The 22343-nt window shown below is 43.5% G+C and overlaps 1 protein-coding gene across 4 annotated transcripts in view; it reads right to left on the bottom strand.

Moving 5' to 3' along the window:
* The window catches only part of TMC5 (transmembrane channel like 5), a 29191-nt gene extending 15358 nt beyond the window's left edge, over positions 1 to 13833 (bottom strand). For 3 of the 4 annotated variants that reach the window (XR_015698824.1, XM_087732121.1, XM_087732123.1), the window contains exons 1-8: positions 13723 to 13833; positions 5571 to 5764; positions 4805 to 5004; positions 4290 to 4394; positions 2511 to 2603; positions 1603 to 1702; positions 910 to 1000; positions 337 to 585 (exon numbers count right to left, since the gene is read on the bottom strand). Coding sequence is in view for 3 of the 4 variants with exons in the window: in XM_087732121.1 (XP_087588247.1) it covers positions 337 to 585; positions 910 to 1000; positions 1603 to 1702; positions 2511 to 2603; positions 4290 to 4394; positions 4805 to 5004; positions 5571 to 5644 (912 nt within the window). In the remaining variant the exon portion in view is untranslated. The remainder of the gene's footprint in view (positions 1 to 336; positions 586 to 909; positions 1001 to 1602; positions 1703 to 2510; positions 2604 to 4289; positions 4395 to 4804; positions 5005 to 5570; positions 5765 to 13722) is intronic. The other variant, XM_087732122.1, reaches the window with a different exon arrangement.
* Between the last annotated feature and the right edge of the window lie 8510 nt (positions 13834 to 22343).

Below are 22343 nucleotides of genomic sequence, written 5' to 3'. Positions count from 1 at the left end.
TCAGAGCAATATTAGCAGGGGGAAAACGTTTTGCTGGAGACTGTTGTAGCTATCTCTGGAAGGCCTGGCTTCCTTTGTGTCTCCTTCTGAAAATGATGAATGTCTTGAAATATTGGTGAACACAGCAATCATTGGCAGTGAGACAAATTCATCAGGATGAGTTCCATTCATCTCACCGAGTCAATGTTTGTTGCAGCTTCAAGTATATACTAAATATTATTTCTAGTCATGTAAAATTCTAACTCCACCTCTTAATAAGAAATACTTTTTTAGTGTATTGTGAGTTTTTAAAATAGATCTGTTGCACACAGTACAAGTCTGTTGTTACATACTTACAGCTCCAGTGAACAGCTCCAGACCCGTGAATGAAAGGTTATTTGGTTCTGCTGCAAGAAACTGAGGGATTGTGATGAAACTGAAGTTTATGAGGAATGAGAAGATGTTGAAAGTTAGCAGCCACTTCAAGAAAATAAAATAAGAAAGAACACTTGTTCCAAACTTGGCGCCAATGATCTTCAGAGTCTTGTGCCATAACTGCAGTAGGTGAAAATATTCTGACAAGCTATTTCCAAATCGCCGAAATGACTGAGGTGCAAAAGAGGAGAGAGAGATGAATCTCAGGAAGCAGTCTTAAACAGGACTCCAATTCACATAATAAAGCCTCACATTTTTTACAGTTCCATTTTGATGATAAGAACAGATTTCCCCCACTACATGCACCGTAAGATGCTTAACTGGTGTTCCTAAGTGCTACCATAGTGCAAGGCATTATTAATGAACACTGCAGCAATTAGCTGGTTCTTTGGTAAGTAACATAAAGCAAGATACCAGATACCTCTGGAGACAGTGATGATATTGCAGCTAAAGTGGTTTACTCTGTCGTGACTGACAGAAGTTTCTGACACTTACCACTACCGTTCCCTGCAGACACTGTGGACAGCAGGAAAGCTGAGTACTGCGGTGCCTTGATTTTTTTGTTACTTCTTTAAGAACTTTATTCCTGTGGAAGAGCAGGGCAGGGGGTGACAAGCATTATAGTATGGGTTGTAATTAAAACAAGAAGCCAAAGAAGCTGCTGCAAATACAGTTTCACGCATGTTCACATGAACAGAGTTAATAAAACACGGAGGTGTTCTGCTGGTTCTTTTTCTATTAGCTGATACCATGGCTCTTGTCCATGCTATAACAGCATGTTCTAATCCCTCCACTAACTCACGCTGGGAACAAAATTTAAATATGTTCTGTGAGGAGACAAAAGGATGGTTGAGACCATGTGGTCTCTTTCTCCATTTTCAATGGCCAACATCTAAGTTTCCTTTGAAAATAAATGGCAAGTCATCATTCATAACCAAATCTCAGGGCCTTGATATTCTGTTTTATATTACCATGAGAGATTCTTCTCATCAAGAGAAAGGACAATGAACCGTCTTTACATTATTTTCCCTTGCAAGATGTTAACTTTTAAAAAGTGCATTAAAAAGTACTTTCAGTTCTTTCAAAGCGACAAACCAAAGCTGAGCAGATGGCAAACACCTACACTTGATAGCTAGATGTTGAAAGTATAGTGTTTGTAAAACTAAACAGATAAACTTTTATTTTTACCTGATCTCTCTCTTTTTTTTCATGGTTGCTGGCATCTTCTGGATTGCTTTAATCCTTTCACTGATGGACATACTGGCAAGATTTCCAACTAAATTTTCCTCTGCATAAAACCCATGAAAAATCAAAATTTTGGGATAATAATACAGTAATTCTTATACAAAATCTGAAATGGCTATAACAACATTCCCCATTTTCACTGCTACTAAGGTGTGGCAAGTTCTTAGTGGAAAGAGACTTAATAATACTCCCCAGAATATCCTCAGCTCCATCAGTACTCTAATACCGATGTAAGTAAGTAGTACAATACCGGAAGTTTAAAAAATAAATGTCATTTGTCTGATGCTTGTTTAGTGTTAATACAAAGAGCTGCAATATAAAGGGAAAGAAAATAGTGACAAACTGGAAGATTCTGGTCTATTGCTCGATCACTGTTTGATAGTTACATATCTATGATGCTACACATTGACTTGAAAGCTAAACTTTTGTTTTATTTGTTCTATACTTTTAGTTGATGTTAGTGCCCAAGCTTAGCACTACCTATGAAACAGACAGAACTGTATTACTTGACGATCAGGTTGTTTCCGCGTAGTTAGAATTTGATGCTAATTCCAGACACAGTGGCTGAAAACAATGCATTAGCTGGTCAAACAAATTCTAATAGAGAGTTTAGCTTTTCTTTCTACAATTTAACACATATTCACACTGCACTGTGCTTCATTTATCATGGTATTTTAGTGTGCTAGTAGAGTATAAAAGATTAATCACTAGCATTAACACAAAAACAAATTGTTCCCACAACCACAGAAAGACTGTACCTGCAATTCTGGTGATAAACCAAGAATAGTATCAGTCACACCATCCTTGTGCAAGATGCTATTTAATATTGAACCACTTATGTAAACTCCTACCTTCTTTGCACACTGGATCTGTTTCAAACAGGCTGGAAGAAGTCAGGAAGATCTCATCACGTGGTCTTCTGTTGCGTCTCTGAATAAAGCTACCTAAATAACATGCACTGTTTAGTAAGCCGAGATACTCCTGACAAATTGACTGAAGAAATTCAAATTTCTCTTTCACAGAAAGGACTTTAAAGTATACCCTTCAATCTCACTACCTACATGCAAACATATAGTCCCCCACTCACTTCTTTACTGGTCATGCTTGATGACCTCATGCAATTTTTCAAATACATTCTGGAAAACAGGTACTGAGCCCAGTCTTCAGCTGTCATGGAAAACTTTGTCATCTAACCCGTTCATAAATGCACACATTGATTATTCAAGACTTTCTTCCTAGAAGACAGGTCCTTTCTTTAAAAAACCTTCTGCTGACTTCAGAGGGACTGTTTTAGAATCACACTCAATCATGCTGAATAAGTTATACGTACCCAACTGCCATTTCCCTGGGGCCAAAATGCAACTGTTCTCTCAACCTTCTTTCATACGATTACTCAAACACGAGTGACTATATTCATTAAATGCATCTGCCTTCCAGCTACGAAGCAGATGAGTTTAGTCACAGCTTTCCTTGCCTCGCCTTCCCAGTAAGCTAACGGCCAGTCTGCGCAATGTTAGATCCCCCTTTTGAGCTCAGCCCTCTAGTGTGGAAGGCCCCAACTGATGCGTCTGTTGGTTAATGCACACGTTGCAGGCTCCTTCACAATATTTACTATTTAGATCTAATGGTCCCTTGATGTTAGCGTCATTTCCACTTTAGGCCAGCTTCCTTTGTAGCAATTAAAAAGAATCAGAAAAAGAAAAGCATCTGTGCTTCCTTGTGGAGGTACTTATTGAACTTTCAGCACCCAGACATTTATCCTGTAGCTGATTGTGTTGGAAATGCACTCTCTCCTTCCTATCAGGTATTGAAAGCTTTGCATGGTAGTTAATGTTTGGAAATGTCCTATTTCTATGGTCCGTGAGGCATTTCCAGGCACCGATAAAATCATTGCTTTTTAATGTGAAGACAGAGTCTTGCCAAATCAGATCTTAACTTAAAGACCATGTTCTTAAAGATGAAAAAGAGGGAAAAAACCAAGAATCTCTCACTTTGGGGGCACAGAGAGGTGGTTCTTTCAATGCATCTAGGTAACAACTCCAGAAAAGTACTCTTAATTGTGTTCCAGAAGCAGCAGACAGGAACCGAACTGATTGTAACAGAAAAACTACACAATATGGGAAGAACAGTTCCTACCCAGAACATGAACAATAAACTACTCTGCTAGTCTAAACCAGAACCCAGATTATACTATTCCAGACCCCCTATATTTTAATGAACATAAATCTCTCATTACTATTATAGTCTAAAGTATACATGGAGACAACATAGTGAACGATTCACTAAAGACAGTCTCAAAAATGCATCCCCTTATTTCCTCCTACAATGAGGCTCTTCAGATAACTGTAAGTTTGTTTTATGTTGACCTGCTTAGAGGGAGTTTGGGTTAAAATTGGTAAGCATTACATCTTTCCCTGCTCAGGAAACAAAGATCATCACCTTCAGAAAGATATTGAAAAATTCAGCTACAGCTATGTAGGATAGTAAAAGATAATTTGTTTTATGATTCCTTTTATTACGTGAAGATCTTCAGACCTGAACCAGAGGCTTTTAAATATTTATTATTTTATGGAGGGCAAGACTGACATTCACATTCAATATTCTGACGCACCACAATCCTTAGGTCTTACCTTCCGATACATTGGAAATTCTGTGGGTATAGGGGCGATCCAGCAGATGGAAGGTAGAAGGTGGGCTGTATGCCAGTTCTGGCTCAGGCTCAAAGGAAAGATTATCTGTCGAAGGGAATCAGAATTATACAGAAAGTCGTATGCTGCTATGGATTATTTACACACACAGAATATCAGCCCTATTGACCAAATACAGCTCTACTGCAAACATAGCAGTATACCTCATTAACAAAACTACTATATCTCACTCCAGTGTACATCTTAGTATTCAGTGACTTATGCAGTCCATACAAGTCAGTATTTACTAATCTGTTAATGCAACAGACAGGCCATGGATCTGTTAATATAACATCTGAACTACTTCTAGGAAAAAAAAAACAAAGAAAACGCCACTGCCACCACATACAAATATATACAGAGTTGAGCTTTCCAGAGCTGCAGGACCCCCTCAGGAGAGAGTAAGCCATTATTTGTTCCAGTGTTTCTGTAAGCTGTTCATATGAGAAATTACATACCTGTGGAATTTCCATATGGACTTCTGCTTAGGACATTAACTCTTGGTAAACCTTCGCTATATTCAGAGCCATGGCTCATGGAGGCCATTGGTATGGCCAGGGGGTAATTCTGTCCTCTTCCGCTGTGTTCTCCATAGGAACCATGCAGTGAAGAATCATAAGGGGTTCGGTGAGAGAACAGATTCTTTTGAGAACTCCTCCTGTGTGAGCAACAAAAACCAAAACCCTGAGTGCCACAAAAAACTCTCAACAGATATCCTTAATAAATTGTTACCTACTATCCTCAAATTTGCATACATTATAAAACAAACTCTGATACTGAGAGGTATTTTGTATTTAGAATTCCAACATCATAATTCTGATTTGGTCCTCAACTGAATTAGAAAGACTAAAACTTTTCTCCACCTGAAGTTAGCTTGGGCTCTACCTAAACAGGAATAACTGCTTGGAAAACAAGGACGTCCAAGGTTATAGCACATTATGAAAATTACTCGAACTAAAAAAATATCATGACATTATGCCATAAATCCTAAAATACATTTAACTGATAAATTCATCCAATATGTAAAAAGCAAACATGCCATTTCTCTTGAATGCCGCCTTCCTGGTGACGGCTTTAAAAATTTGTGTCTGAGAATGCAAGCATAAAGGAGGGATTAAAAGAATTCCACAAATTAAAACTCTGGAGAAAAAGGTTCTCCTGCATATAAATAGAGAAATTAATTTCTTATGGCACAGTCACAACAGCAGAACTATATAAACTCACCTTCTATCAATTTCCAGTGTCTCTGAGAAGGGGTAGTCTGGATTTTCAAAGGCTTCATTGTAATGATAAGACATGGCAAGTCCTTGGTTTGAGGGATTAAATCTTCCTTATTTTCGTCTCTACTGATTCATTAATATGTTCATGGGAAGAGTGATTACAGACCTAATTACAAAATAGATGCACATACATACAAACTGAAAAGAAAGGAAGTTCATTTTAGCATCTTAGTTAGATAATTTTGCCACTCTGATAATAAATAACATGAAACAATATAAATAGGAAATTATTCTACCTTACTGCTATTTACCAGCAGGAAATCAGGGTCCAACAGAAGTTGCAGGTAAAATGGGAACTAATATTTCTCTATAGTAAGCTCTCTACAAGGCTAAGGAAGTGGAGTGCCACATGAAGTCTTCCCCAGCACTGACAATGAAGCCAGGTTTTAGAAGCAGGTCAAAACATTAAAAGAAAATAAGTTCTCTCTTTGCTCCTCATACAGGAAAAGCCAAATACACAAATTTTCTCTGAGTACTACATTTCCAAAACCAAAGAAGAAGTGAAGTCTGCCCACTTCCTTACTAGCAGTGGCATCTCTAAGCCTTAGTTGTGAACAAGGGACCCACTGGACCACTGCTATGTACAGAGCTGACATTATTTAGAGACTCACTCTTAATGAGGGGTCTTCTAATGACTTAATGTCTCGATCCTGTACATAGGTTTTGTTTTAGCTTTATTTCTCACAGAGTGCTCCATTTTAGTCTTAAGCAAACCACACTTGGTCAGCGTTTAACAAACAGAAGTCCAGGTAAGTCAGTGAAAAGGGAACCTTATATTAGAAAAACAGAGTCCAAATTAAACAGACAGTTCTTGCAATTAATCAAAATTCATACTCAAAATTTAAAAGGAAGCAATTTTTAGCATTTGTTCTTAAAGGCACCACTCCAAGTTCGATCAGCTGGCAAGCTATTCAACAACAGGGGAAAACAAACAAACAAACAAACAAACAAACAAAACGATAAAGGACACATCTGGCAAAACCCATCAGACCCTGCTTTTATCTCAGCTCCACTCCTAGAAAAGCAGAGCCGAATCTCATTTAACGGTACAGTCTCAACCAACTTTTCTGTCTGCATTGGTTTTTATTTGCGATTTCTACTGCAGTGAAGGAAGTATCACATGAGGAAAAGTATCTTCAAAATGCATAATTGTACAGTGTCTAGTTTCTGAAGGCTTGTCAAAATCTCATTTTGCCAAAAGAAGCTCTTAAATTACTATTGTGTCATTCACACACCTAATGATCTTGGAAGACAATGTAAAATCTTGCAGTGTGACATACAGTTGTAAACACTGCCCAGGTTTTGCACACTGACTTGCAAAGAGATTTGCATATAAACACAGGTGGTTGGTTGAATTCGAAGTCCTACATTTTAATCGGAACATTGTCTACACTTCCATTATTGCATGATGAAGCATGCTATGAGGCCCACGTCTTCAGCAAACATTCAGTAAAAAAAGCATACCAGGCAATTTGAATATAAGGTGCGTCACCCATCCCTTCTGTAAATAGTGGAATGTGATTACTGCCAACAAGAAACTATAAACATAGTCTCACCTAGGTGAAACTTGTGTTTTTTCAGGCAACAATTTCACACCTACACAGACAGACTGAGATTCTCATGTATTAAGAAACATAATCAACAGAGGCTCTTCCCCTTATCTCCAAAGAAAATCAATAAACACCCCAGGAATCTAACGCTCTTATGTAAAAGTCATGGGAAGTTTAAATCTCCTGAGAGGTAGGTCTTCTTTGACAGGAACCACTTAGCTCCTAATGATCTTTTGAGAACTAGCTTAGAATATATCTGAAGTTTTATACAAACTCTTCAGGAATTAGTACATTCCGTCCTTATACTCCATTAAAAAGCATGGAAACAATTCTTGAAAAAGATAATCATGGTCTTCTGCAAAGAGTTGCTTGGGAAAATAAATTTCCCCTATAAAAGTGTTTTACATTTCAAACTGTAATGAAAAGCTAAAGAGGAAAAGATTACTTTTTCAGGGGAAGAAAATTCTCAGACAATTCCCTTTGAAGAGTGTGCAAAATTACATTTTCCTATTTTTTAACTAGTTTCCCAGGAACTCAGCTCACTCAGACTCAGCCATCCAGAAAGCTGGGAAGCCTGCCAGCAAGGCAGCTGGAAAGCTGAGCACTGATCTAAACAGCTTGTCAACTTGCCTGGTCTTCATTCAAACTGTAGAGAGAACGGATATTTTGATGGAAATGTATGGGTTGTGTAGAATCAGCATTACCCAGCAGCAAGCTGGTAGGAAGCGCCAACCAGCTCTATCAACCAACTTGCCAAAGTGCAACCAACTAGAAGAAACAGATCAGCCCGACTAAAAAATACATCCATCACTTCTTTCTCTTACTCATTTTAAAGACCTCTAGGCATATCCATAAAGGCTTGCTAAGACACTCAAATAAGCCCAAGACAGACTGCCTATTGGTTTAATCATTATCCACTTTTATTTCCTTTGAGTCTTAAGATGCGCTTTATGCCAGGATTTCTATGAAAATCCACAGGGATATTTACAGTCTAACACTGAACCCAGCATCTGAAGCCACTCTGTTTTTCTCCACTCCCAAAGTTTTAACAATTTTAAATAAATTCTCCATGTACGCTGAGGCAAATCCAAATCTTGGCATTTCGTTCCTGAAAAAAACTAGAGATTTTCCTCTTGCTACCTGAGAGCATTAGATCATTTGGAGTGAGCAAGAACGTGAACGTGGATAACCCGTATGTTTCCTGACTGAGACTGTAGTCACTCAAAGATTACTACGCTACCTGGTACATAAATGCTCTTGGGTGGGCTGGAGGTGTGTATGAGCATGCATGCTCAGGGTATATGGGTGGCATCCACCCACTTCCTCCATCTCAAGCCCAAAGATCAGGAGAAACTCTTCTTATCAAATCGGATGCTTCATTATAGGTTTGGTTTGGGGTTTGATGGACTGGCAGTTTATAAATTTCTGACCAGTCATAGCTCCTTGGAAAGAACCCAAAGCAGGTAATGCTCAAGCGAAACCGTCTCTTTCTTCTTTTTGACCTACGATGGGATGCAGTAAACCATAGCTCCAGGAAAAGCTATGACATTTAGATTTAGCTTTCCCTTTAGGAAGCTATTTTTCAGAAGGAAAAAAAAAAAAATTGCTGGAGAACAGAGGTCATTTGTGAAAGAAAGATAAAAAGCAGGAGCTTGACAAATCTTCCCTTTGCAGAGTGGTGTCCATTTGTTGGACGACATTTTGGATTTTGGCAGGCAACTAGACAAATCTTGTGTTCCTCCTCTGGAGACCAGAAGGGTTTAAGATCAGTGGGTTTAATAATCATCGGTATGTAAATAAGTTACAGGAGAGGTGGAGAGTGGGTGCTTTCCCCTTAAATCATTCAACACACACTGTAATGATATAGAACAGGAAACTTGAAGCAGTGCAGGCTCATGCTTCTGGATCATTTCCCAGAGAAATGCCTTCACGTCACAGACCAACAGCCCTGACAAAACATTCCAGGTTAGTTTCATCCATTCCTGTACAGGTAATTTTCTGCTACAGACACTAATCCTCATTTAGAATATAAATCAAAAAACATGAATGTCTTGCTAAAATAGCACTTTGTCCTGGTATCAAGTTTCAGGAAAGCCACTTAGACCTTCAAGTCCTTTACCTGTAATCCCTCAGTAAAAAGGATTACATGAAGTAAATTCTACTTACACAAATCTCGAAGAGGAATGCAAACAGTAAGTTCTAGAACTACATCATAGTTGACTTAGTGTTGAATGAAGGGAACAGAACTCATGGAAGAACTGATTTAGAAGGTTGAATGTGCTCTATTTCCATAAAGATCTTTTAAAGGTCTTTTGTAGGGTACGACTGGACAGGGCTTCACTGTTACCTAAGTTATTTTTATTCATGAACCCCTGTCCTGTTTAACATATTCCACACAGCTTCATACTGAAAAAAATCAGATTGATTTCGGGAAACCAAAAGTGAGTTTGAGACAGACCAGAGTTAAAACTAGATTACATGCTGCATCAGCAACTCGGTTCCAGTACTGACCACTACTCTTCCACTATCTCAATCCCAACAGTTTCAACACTGCTGCAACAAACCAGGAAAGCCTCTCAGAACATCTAAAGAGCCCGTGAACTGACGCTAATCAAACACTACACTCAAGGAAACCTGATCTGTAATTGACATATTAGCAACGAAACAAGCGTGAATCACACAATGAAGTGAAAGCCACTTATCTTTTATGCATACTGCCAAAGTACCCAGCCTGCACTGATAAACGCCACTTCTTACTCGCCTTCCACTGTGTTTTTATTGACGTCAGCAGGGTCAATTACAGGAACCAAGGCCAATTTTGTTATTTTAGACCTTCAATCAATTTCAGCAATGTAAATTGTACCTCTGCTACAAAAGACCTTTCCAGTGAAAGATGACATGTGGTAGCACTAACGACTCATCTGCTTACTACTGTATAGGCAAAGGACAGACAACCAAATTGGGAAGGGAAAGGAGAGTGACAGCATCCCCATTACAGTTGCAATACTGCTGTCTCTCCCAACAGCTTGTTGGATCTCGAGCTCGCAAAGGAAGGTATTTCCTAGTCCTATAGTGCAATGCTACCTACCAGAATTCAGATCCCATCCTCCCTGTCCCCCCAGCCCTTCTTGGTGAGCATGGGGTGCAGAGAGTAGCCAGGCAGGCTGGCAGGAGCAGGCAGAATAGCATCTGTCCGCGACGGGGGAACAGCCTACTGTCAGACAATCTCTGCCCTCAGCTGGCTGCTCCCATTCCCTCCAGCTACTGCTTCAGCATCATGAGCTCTGCTCCTTATTTGCTCTTTATCCATTTTTTGCACCTACTCACTTGTTTGCCTTGTCCTTTCCATTTAACATTCCTCTTGTAATTTCCTCCCTGCCCCTCCCCCCCTCCAAATATAGTTAAGACTACAATAGTTTCATCCCGTTCACTTTGTTTGCAAGTTAAACCCCTTCTATCACCTATGGCTGCTTAGATAAGGCATTTGGAGAAGGACTGCCGACTACTTCGTGCTTGCAGCGTCTCAGGCAGGATTCTACTTCTTCACCTGAGTGTAGACACCTTTATTATAAACACGCTCCTGAAACATTCAAAAAATTGTTACAACATATAGTTACATTTTACTGTGCAGCACAGTGTCGTAAAGACGTGGCACACATTTCATAGTTTTTGCTTAATGGCAGCGGATGAAAGCTCAGATACTTCATTAATTCTGTGAAATTCATAGTGCTCTTCCTAATCTACCACACAAATCCCTGCTTCTCCACCCAAAAGGCCCCACGGAATGACAATTCTTATGAACTGAAGTACATATCACAGTGATTTTGCGTTATCTAATCCTTTCCCCAGAGACCCCTTTGAGAGTAAGTCTCTTTGCGTTTGCTGCTTCGTTGCTTTTATTTTGTTAACTCTGACCACAAGTTGCAAACTTAATCCAGTGGGAAAACTATGAGCACTGAGTAAAGTGGAACAATCAGGGATATATAACCACTAAAGTTAGAAATAGGGAACTGAAGAGTAAGAACAGTATACCTGGCAGAGAGAGGAAAGATTAATAAGAAACCATGAACAGAACTCTGCATTATTTCTTTAACGCTTGAAAGACCTAGCTCATAGTCTGACTATTATGGGGAAAAAAAAAGGCTAAGGCAAGTATCAGTACAAGTCAGTCTTGTGACTGAATTTCCAAACTGCAGACTATCACGTTCTTTGCATATAGCAGGACTAAATCTTGCTCTGCAAAACAAGTTTTTTAAGTCTGTCTACTAACCAACATTACCAACTACTTGTATTTGAAGGAAGTGTCTGGTTACAAACAAAAAAAAAAAAGCAAAGAAAAAAAAGGAAGCTGTTTTTGAGTACCTGTTTGGAATTAGTTTTCTGCTTTCAGTGAAAAGGCAGCCTACCAAACCAGGTCTAATAGAGGCAAAAAATACTGTTTACTAGAACAGTTCTAACATTTTGCCTTAAAAGAAAGCTTTGTTTATTCTGTACCTGCAATGGATACCTATCCAGTTTAAATGCAACCTTCAAATTATACTTTGATGAGCAGTATCAGTTACAGAAGTCTCATTCACAAGTTCAATTGGAAAAGCTTATGAAAACTACACAGACCATCACGTTAGATAATAAACAGGGTTTTAAAGATACATGATGTTGCTGAACTAAAAAAAGGGCATTGTTCTGTTTGTAATTTCTAGCTTAGTTTCCTGTTAGGATATTATCATCTCATTACTATTTGCACAACCAGCATTTAAGATGACCCTGAGGGAAAACAAAAGCTATTCACAACATGCTAGCAAATCAACTAAGAAGCTAGAAAATGGCTGGGGAGAACCCGTCATAAGAAAAGACAACCAGTTTTGTCACAGGTTTCTCCTAACTCTTCAAAATCCTCATACGCAGTGTTCAAATTGTTGGACAAATAATTTCACATAAACCAAATACTTCCTTTTCAGACAAAATAAAGCTACATTAAAATGCAGTATGACACGTTAGTATGTTAGGGTTCTATTCTGCAATAAACATACAGAATCTATCAACTATAGAAGTCACAATTAGAGGCCTTTTCACAAAAATGTGAAAGGAGACACCACTGTAGACTGCTCGTTCCTGTTAACGTCAGCCCATACAGCTGTACCAGTACTGTACTGTAAAGTGGTGTGCCACCTCACCACTTTATCACTTTCATGGCAAAAATGAAAGTCCTCCCAAGACATTTATTCCCGGGGGGAGGGGGAGGGAAGGAGAAAGAAAAAGAAACTGCAATTGATTGCTTTGGGTGGAGTACTGACATAACAGCCGGGCACAGGTGCCATTTCAACTACATCGCTTAGCACAGGCAGCCCACTGCCACCTTTGTCCTGTGCCAGGGCTGTGTCCCGTGGGCAGGGACGGATACAGCACCCGCACTTGAACTATCACACCTGGAGCACGGCTCTAGAGCTGCCGACTGGCTGCTTCTGCCACATGGAGCAGGGTCCGGCTGCGGTCGGTCCCAGGACTGGCAGAGGAGACCGTAGTGACATTAGGTCAGTGGAAGCAGAAGTTAGCACAGCTCCCACGCAGTACCACAGGCTGCTTGCACGTTTGTGTAACTAACAGAGCATTGCTAAGGGACAGAGACTTAGCAACAGAATCTTGGAGGTAAAGATTTGGCTTTTAGATGTATATTTAATCTTCGGCATAGAAACATTTCAACCTTTGTAGGTTAGGGCATAAAGGAAGAGACTGAAGAAAAAGAGAATAGTATTTAAATAGTATGCCTGTGTGTTTTGAGGGAGTGACAGAATGATTGACCACAAAGAACACGAATACTTAAACCTGGGATTTTCCCCACCTATTTAATACAAAAGTACTTCTGGCTACCTATTGTAACACACAAAACTCACAACCTGCTATTTGGAAAATGCAGTGCCATATTCATTCATTAGCTAGCAGACTCCAACACGCAACCTACACTAAAGCAAAAGCAGATGTCATGTCACAAGCTGGTGACCCCAGCGAGGCTGGTCCAGAAGTGTGGAATTCCAAATTCCTCACAGACTGAAGTGTGGCACGCTGGCTAAATACATCAGGGAAGGATGTGGCTGTTAATCCCCCACACGACCAACCCTTCCAGCTGAAGGCAGCAGAAGCTTGTGTGTGACTAACGGGGAGATAAAGCTGCGAGGTGCCGTGCAGCAGGGCTGATACCACGGTCAGGGCACGGCTCCAAGCAGCTATTTACATCCCAGATAGCAGAAGCCGAGCACATCCCTGAGCACGCATGCAGTCCAGCCCTAACAGTTCTATCACTGTAAATTAACAGCGAGCATTAATAAACTGCAGTCGCCTCTCAGGCAGTTCGGGTGACTCCTCCAGGCCAGGAGCACGGAGACACCACCTTCCAGCCCCGCCGCCGGAGAGCTGGTACAAACCCTGCTGGGACCCCAGCGAGCTCCACACCCCGGCCCTACCAACCGCTGCTGGAATAGCCGCAGCGGCGAGGGGCGCCGGCGCAGCCCCAAGCCCCGGAGGGCCCCGGCCCCGGCCCCGGTCCCTTACCTGCCTGCCGGGAGCGGGCTGCCTGGCCCCGGCTCGCCCGCGCCAGGTGCCTCGGCGTCCGCCCCGGGAACCGGCGCCCCGCCCCGCCCCGCCGGCGGCGGCTCCTCCCGGTGCCCGGGCCCTGCCCCTCAGCCGGCCTCACCTTCCCAGGCGCCCCGACACAGCAGGTGTGGGGCGCTGGGCTCGGACGGGCAGGCAAGCGGTGCTGTGGACGTAGGTCCTTCTGGGACGGAGCGGTCGTCTGGGCAGCCTCCCCCCCGCGTCAAGAAAAAAAGAAGGGTAGTTGTCAGAGGTGACGGCCTGCTGAGGGGAACGGAGGGTCCCGTGTGCCGGCCGGACCCAGCCCACAGGGAAGTCTGCTGCCTCCCTGGGACAAGGATAAGAGATGTCACTAAAAGACTCCCCAGTCTGGTAAGGCCCTTGGACTACTACCCGCTCTTAGTTCTTCATGTCGGCAGCAAAGAGATAACAAAGAGAAGTCCTAAGTCAATCAAAAGGGATTTCAGAGCCTTGGGTTGGTTAGTTGAAGGCGCAGGTGTTCAGGCGGTGTTCTCTTCGATCCTGCCAGTAGCAGGGAAAAACACCGAATGGAATAGGCAGACCCAGCTGATCAACACGCAGCTCCGAGGCTGGTGTCATCGGCGGAACTGTGGGTTTTTCAATCATGGGATGATCTATTCATCCCCAGGTCTACTGACATCCGATGGGATGCACCTTTCTCAGAAGGGGACAGGGTTTTTGCTCAGGAGCTAGCAGGGCTGACTGATAGAGCTCTAAACTAGATTGGAAGGGGGAAAGGGACAATATCTGGCGAGTCAGCAGCAAGCAACGGGATGGCACGCCAAAGTTTGAGGAGCTGCATGCTAGTGAGATTCCTCAGGCTGCTCCACGAGGCAACGGGCACAATGAACCACACTTGAAGTGTTTTTACACAAATGCACGCAGCATGAAGAACAAGCAAGAGGAGCTAGATGCCTTGGCCCAGTCCCAGAGATATGACATCACAGGCATAAGTGAAACCTGGTGGGATGAGTCCCGTGACTGGTGTGCCACGATGGATGGTTACAGGCTCTTCAGGAGGGACAGGCAGGGCAGGCGAGGCGGCGGGGTGGCACTGTATGTAGTGGAGGGGCTGGAATGCATGGAGCTAGCAGCTGGCGATGGCACAGTGGAGAGCCTCTGGGTAAGGATTAAGGGACAGACAAATAAAGCTGATGTCGTTGTGGGAGCCTACTATAGGCCACCCAGCCTGGATGACGACACGGATGAGTTATTCTTCAGGGAACTAAGGGATGCTTCCAAGTCATCTGCCCTTGTCCTTATAGGGGACTTCAACTTGCCAGATGTCAACTGGGAATACCACACAGCTGGTACAAGCAGGTCCAGAAGATTCTTAAACCATCTGGATGATAACTTCTGGGTACAAGTACTAAGCGAACTGACCAGGAAAGGTGCCTTCCTCAATTTGCTGCTTACTAACAGAGAGGGTCTCGTGGGTGAAGTGGCTGCCTTGGCCACAGCGACCATGAAGCAGTCAAGTTTAAAATCTACGGTAACAGGAGGAAAACTGCCAGCAAGACCTCAACTCTGGATATGAGGAGAGCTGACTTCAGGCTGCTCAGGGAACTACTTAGTAAGGTCCCCTGGGAAAATGTTTTTGAAGGTGCTGGGGTCCATCAGTGGTGGTCACTTTTTAAGTACTACCTCCTAAGAGCACAGGAGCAGGCAATTCCAAAATGCTGGAAGTCAAGCAGGTGAGGTAGAAGGCCGGCTTGGCTGAGTAGGGATCTTCTTCTAGAACTAAGACAAAAAAGGAAAATGTATGGCCAGTGGAAGCAAGGTCAGGCGACATGGGAGGACTACAGAGATGCTGTTCGCCACTGTAGGGAGGAAATACGCGTGGCCAAAGCTCAACTAGAGCTGAAGCTGGCCAGTACTGTGAAGGACAATAAAAAGGGCTTTTAAAAATATATAAATAGCAAAAGGCAGGCCAGAAATAACATTGGCCCATTACTTGACGAGCATGGTCACCTCACAAACAAGGACATAGACAAAGCAGAGACATTTAATGCTTTCTTCGCCTTGGTCTTCAACACCGATGATGGGCTCTGGGCCCCTCAGAGCCCTGGGCTAGAGAACCATGACTCGGAGAACGACAAACTCCCAACCAACCCCAAACTTGTGCGGGATTTGCTGCTCCAGCTGGATCCCTATAAGTCAATGGGGCCCAATGGGATTCATCTGAGGGTATTTAAACAGCTGGCTGATGTCATAGCGAGACCTCTCTTAATGATTTTTCAGTGCTCTTGGGAATCTGGGGAGGTCCCAGTTGACTGGAAGCTGGCAAACATTGTCCCAATCTTCAAGAAGAGCAATAGGGATGACGCCGGTAACACAGGCCTGTCAATTTCACCTCTGTGCCTGGCAAAATTATGGAGAAGATTATTCTGGGAGTTATTGAAAAATACCTGAAAGACAACGCAGTCATTGGCCCCAGCCAGCACGGGTTCACAAGAGGAAAGTCCTGCTTGACAAACTTGATTTCCTTCTATGACAAGGTTACCCACCTAGTTGACCAAGGGAAGCCAGTCGATGTAATCTTTTTGGATTTCAGTAAAGCTTTCAATACTGTCTCTCACAGCATCCTCCTGGACAAAACGTCCAGCATACAGCTGGATAAACACATAATGCAATGGGTGAGCAATTGGCTGATGGGTCGGGCTCAAAGGGTTATAGTAAATGAGGTTACATTGGGCTTGTGACCAGTCACTAGTGGGGTTCCGCAGGGATCCATCTTGGGGCCAGTGCTCTTTAATGTCTTCATAAATGACTTGGAGACAGGACTTGAAGGTTTCTTATCAAAGTTTGCCAATGACACAAAACTGGGAGGAGCCGTTGACACTCTCGAGGGCAGAGAGGCCCTGCAGAGAGATCTGGACAAATTAGAGAGCTGGGCAATCACCAACCATATGAAGTCTAACAAGGACAAGTGCTGGATTTTGCACCTGGGACATGGCAATCCTGGATGTACCTACAGACTGGGGAACGAGAGGCTGAAGAGCAGCCCTGTGGAGAGGGATCTGGGGGTTCTGGTCAACAGCAAGTTGAACATGAGCCAGCAGTGTGCCCTGGTAGCCAAGAGGGCCAACCATGTCCTGGGGTGCACCAAGCACTGTATTGCTAGCCGGTCGAGGGAGGTGATTGTCCTGCTCTGCTGCGCACTGGTGCAGCCTCACCTTGAGTGCTGTGTGCAGTTTTGGGCGCCACAGTACAAAAAGGATACAAAGCTACTAGAGAGCATCCAGAGGAGAGCCACGAAGATGGTGAAGAATTTAGAGGGGAAGCCACATGAGGAGCAGCTGAAGTCACTTGGTCTGTTCAGCCTGGAGAAGAGGAGACTGGGCGAAGACCTCATTGCGGTCTACAGCTTCCTCACAAGGGGAAGAGGAGGGGCAGGCGCTGATCTCTTCTCCCTGGCGACCAGTGATAGGACCCGAGGGAACGGCAGGAAGATATGCCAGGGGAGGTTTAGGTTGGACATTAGGAAAAGGTTCTTCACCCCGAGGGTGGTGGAGCACTGGAACAGGCTCCCCCGGGAGGTAGTCATGGCGCCAAGCCTGACAACATTTAAGAAGCATTTGGACAACGCCCTCAGACATATGGTGTGAATTCTGGCGTTGTCCTATGCAGGGACAGGAGTTGGACTCGATGATCCTTGTGGGTCCCTTCCAATTCAGGACATTCTATGATTCTATGATGCTGGGGGGTGCCTGGTGGCTGCCTGCTTCGCTTCCCTTGGCCCTGAATGGGCTGTGCACGGAGCTGCACCCCCCAGAAAGGGGGAGCTGAAGTCCTGCTCTTACAGCTCAATGAGAGGAAGGAAAACAACAACAAAGTCCTTTTCATGTTACCTGCTATAGAACACGTTGATCTCCAAGACATTCAGTCTCCTTCCCTCCATGAATTGAATCATGCTTTGCTTTTGGCCCCTATTGCAATAACACCACAATAAAAGGACAGAGAGAAATGGTTTTCAGACATGTGATGTGTTACCTTTATCCCTGGATTAATCATTTGTAGAGCAGAGATAAAGAACGATCTTGACCTCACATGTTTTTATTTGTATTACAGGAAGGCTCATCTAGGGGTGAAAAAAAAATAGTTCACACTAACATAGGCAGTAATTAGCAGCTCCTGGATGGGGAACTTAACACCAGCCCTGTCTTCCTGTACTCTCTAGGGACCAGAAGGAACTTCTCCTTTAGTGTGACACAGAGATATTGATTTTTCTTGTCTTCCTCCTCCCCTACGTGTCCTCTTTTCAAGCAGACATGGGCAAAACTACAGACTGGACAAAGCTACAGCTGAGCACCAGGCAGGGTGCAATACAGAGAAGCCAATAAAGTGCTGGGGTGGTGCCTCTTGCAGGAATCTCTGTCTCAAAGCAGCTCAGCAGGGATGCCTCCGTTACTTTAACCACTCTGTAGCAGCTGGCTGTTGCCAGGTGGACTCAGGGTTACCCCAACACACCCACCATACAATGGTCACTGCCAGGCTGGTGCCCAGTGCCCTTCCCGAAAGCTAATGCTGTCCTCTGAACAGAGAAGCATCCTCAAATGGAATGTGGGGCTCAACAGCCACCACTGGGACAGGCACAGGTAGAGAAGGGAAACAGGGTTAAGGACAAGACTGACTCTGCTGTCCCAGACCTGTGCTCTGCCCATTACTTTTTTTCTTTTTGCTAATACTGTACAGAATTATAAAACCCCAGCCACTTTTGTATTAATACAGTTTGTTACACCCTTTTGGCATATTTTATCTCCCCAGAAAAACACACATCTTAAAACTTCCAGCAACTATTCCTAAGAAACTTCTCTAGTCAGCAAGATTAAAACCCAAACAAATCAAAACTACCCCTGTCAACCTTTGGATTAAAGGCACTATCACTAGCCAGTGGGGAATTGGTAACAAATCAATTTGCTCCGTGTTCAGAAGCTGTGCTGTTGTAATGGGTGAGGATCACTTTTACCAAATGGCTAGTGCTTTTCCAGCTCCTACCATGGGTAAAACATGTATATCCTGTACCAGACGCATTCAAGATAGATTTAAGTGCAGTTTTCTAATACTACTTTCAGATTACGTTTTGCCCAAAGCAACATTCCTGGCATGACTGCAGAGGACTTGTCTGCAGATCTCTTGTACTGATCCAGGAGCTGCCTGCACGCTGCACAGGCCACGGGGCAAAACACGGCGGTAGTCAAACACAAGATCCCCCCAAAACTAAAACTATCACTCAGAACTTCCCTGAATGTTTAGAAGCGTTTTCGAGCTGTGGCATTATGAAGAGGAACTATACGAAAGAAAAAGTGTCCTGGAAACACATGGTGTTACTAGATGTGACTGTCGTGGTTTAACCCCAGCCAGCAACTAAGCACCACGCAGCCGCTCGCTCACTCCCCCCACCCTGGTGGGATGGGGGAGAGAACTGGAAGGGTGAAAGTCAGAAAACTCATGGGTTGAGATAAGAACAGTTTAATAATTGAAATAAAATGAAATAGAATAGTAGTAATAGTAATAATAATAATATAATAGTACAATAATAATATACAAAGCAAGTGATACACGATACAATTGCTCACCACCTGCCGACTGATGCCCAGCACGACCTCGAGCAGCAATCGCTGCCCCCTGGCCAACTCCCCCAGTTTCTATACTGAGCATGACGTCATACGGTCCGCAATAGCCCTTTGGCCAGTCAGGGTCAGCTGTCCTGGCTGTGCCCCCTCCCAGCTTCTTGTGCACCTGGCAGAGCATGGGAAGCTGAAAAGTCCTTGACTGGTGTAAGCACTGCTAAGCAACAACTAAACCTTCAGCATGTTATCAACATTATTCTCATACTAGATCCAAAACACAGCGCTATACCAGCTACTAGGAAGAAAATTAACTCTATCCCAGCCAAAACCAGAACAGTGACAGACGGATCTCCCACATCACGGGAAACAGGATACGGCACTGGCTTCCATGCTCAGCACAGACTGAAAACTGCTGCTTTTATGAATAAGGTACACTGGACAAATAACGCACGAGAGAAACCTACCGCACTCCCTGCGTGTGACTGTTGGGCTCTGGCAGAATCATCCGTTCTCTCCTCCTCAGCATGCCTGTCTTCCTGTTTTCCCACCTGGGATTGCCGAGATCCATAAAATTCACTGAAACATTTCCAAGTGTCTAAAAGGCTTTCTCAACTGAAAAAAGAGAATAGAGAATGTTCTCACAAGTTCTTCAAATTTGTTCTCGCGGGGTCATTAACCTAACACTTTCGTAGCACACAGAGTTTTGGAAAGAGTCTTGGAAAGAGTCTCATTAATCAGCAAGTGTATTACTCACCTTTCTTCTTTGTATTCTTAGTGGTAAGAAAAGGAACATAAATAAAAAGCAAAACTGATACCCCAGATGACACCCCTAGGGAAGTCTTACAGAACTGGCCCTGCTTTGTGTTCACAGCCAAACACAAGGATGGCCCACGCGTGGTTGGCTTCAAGGGACCAATACAAGTGGGTACTTAGGCTCTGGTGGTGCAATACACATTCACATCTGGCACATGAATCGCACACTTAGCATGAATGCTGAACAATACTAAATGATTTTTCAGGAATGCTAGCAAGGGGTTTTAATTTCCATCTCCGTAATTTTCAGGAATGATCCACTGGAAGTTGTTCAAACAAAGCCCATGAAATGTGACACTCAACCAAGGAACCAAAACCACCCACGTAATGGGCTTCACTGAGGTACCCAGCTCTGTTACAAACAAGCCGGTCCTGCCTGCTCTCAAGCTGAAGCACAGCCCAGCCTCTCGGGAGGGCAGCAGCATCAGCCTTTGCCATACAAAAAATCCCACCTGGGAAAAGTTGTCCTGGAGATCTGCAAAAAGGAGAAGGGGAAAAAGCAATAGACTTGAAGTCTTGCCCTCTTGTACTAGCTTCCAGAGTGACCTATTGAAGGATGAGGGCAAGTATAGCTTATTCTCATGGAAAAATAGCTAAAAAACATATTGTATTCTAGACCAATCTACCAGCACAAAGGCAAGAACACCTACAAAGTCTTTTTTTTTTGTTTGTTGGTTTTTAAAGTAGTTCAGTGCAATAAGGAAGTTCCTGTGCTTTAATTCCATGTCTCTGTATTTCACAATTCCCCTTAGGATATATCTTTCTCCTCTGCCAGTAATACATCAACTTACTGATCATAAACATGTACATCTACATTACTTTGAGAACTTACATTTTTATCAATAACATTTCATGGTTTTATTATGAAAACTGATTATCCACATAGATTACCCAGGGAAGTGGTTGAGTCTCCATCCCTGGAGGTATTTAAAGAACGGATAGATGTGGTGCTCGAGGACATGGTATAGATGGACTTGGCAGTGCTGGGTTAACGGTTGGACTCGATGATCTTAAGGGTCTTTTCCAACCTTGACGATTCTATGATTCTATGATTATTGTTGCTAATAAAGCAATTCGAAAATCACATACCTGAGCTGATAACACACAGGTAAGAAATGTACTCATTTATGTCTGATTCACCATCCTGAAAACTAATGATGACTTATTTTAAAAAGTACTGCAGGAAGTGGATGAGGAATATTCAGAAAAATCTGGTTATTGATTTATCTACCAGTAGAATACAGTAAGAAACACTAGAAATGTTTTTTTTTTTTCCCCCACACATGTAATACTGTTGAAACTACGGGAGGTTTCATTTTCTTTTTTGTCACACGTGCTGTTATTTTCACACTAAAGGCAAGAATTATTCCAAGAAATAAGTGTCTCAGGGATATTTACTACAACTTAACACAAAAAACACCCTCGCTGTCAGATGGAAAAAGAAATCCAAGCATCTACTGACTTTGTTTGCTCCAGTTCATACTCAGTTTTCACATTCAAGGGTAAAGTTGTGTTGTTTCCACTGCAGCCCGTGTCACTGGATCCGATCACTCAGAACAAGCTAGGGAGTTTGGGCCAGCAACCTAAGGGGAGTTGACCAAATATCAGAGTTTGCAAGAAGTTTTTACAGCACCCAACACCAGCACGGCCATTTAACAGTAACAGAAGACATCAAAACAAAGCCTATTTTGAAGCCAAATGTCTGCAAGAGACACCCGGCAGTCAGAACACCCCACTGCCCTGTGCGTGGGGGGTCGGGCCTTGCCTCATTCTAAGGGAGAGGGTGGTCTGCTTGTAGCGTTGACATCCTCCTGTGTCTCTTCACGGTATCTCTAAAGAAAGCCCTGGGCAAGAGGAACAAACTGACTCTGACACCCCCAAATCTGAAACCCTTATTTTAAACCTACAAGTTTAAGGATACAGAACTATGCCATGGAGGGAGGGGGGCCCGGACTACAGACGGGGTGCTGGGTGCAGGAGGGAGCGGGCCCTCCGCGCCTCGGCCGCTCCCCTCACAGCCGGGCGACGCACCCCGCGCCCCCGAGAGGCCCCGCACCGAGACGGGGAACAGGCCGCCCGCCGCGGCAGCTCCAGAGACGGGCGGGACCTGCCTGAGGGGCGAGGGCCGCCCCGGCGGCGGCCCCGCTCCCCGCACCACCCGCCGTCAGGGGGCAG

Source organism: Nipponia nippon, unplaced genomic scaffold, assembly GCF_047370975.1.
Source record: "Nipponia nippon isolate SJK-2023a ecotype South Korea unplaced genomic scaffold, ASM4737097v1 scaffold_5, whole genome shotgun sequence".
Classification (NCBI taxonomy): domain Eukaryota; kingdom Metazoa; phylum Chordata; class Aves; order Pelecaniformes; family Threskiornithidae; genus Nipponia; species Nipponia nippon.
The sequence above is the reverse complement of the archived record's forward strand: the minus strand, read 5'-3'. Positions and strand labels throughout refer to the sequence as shown.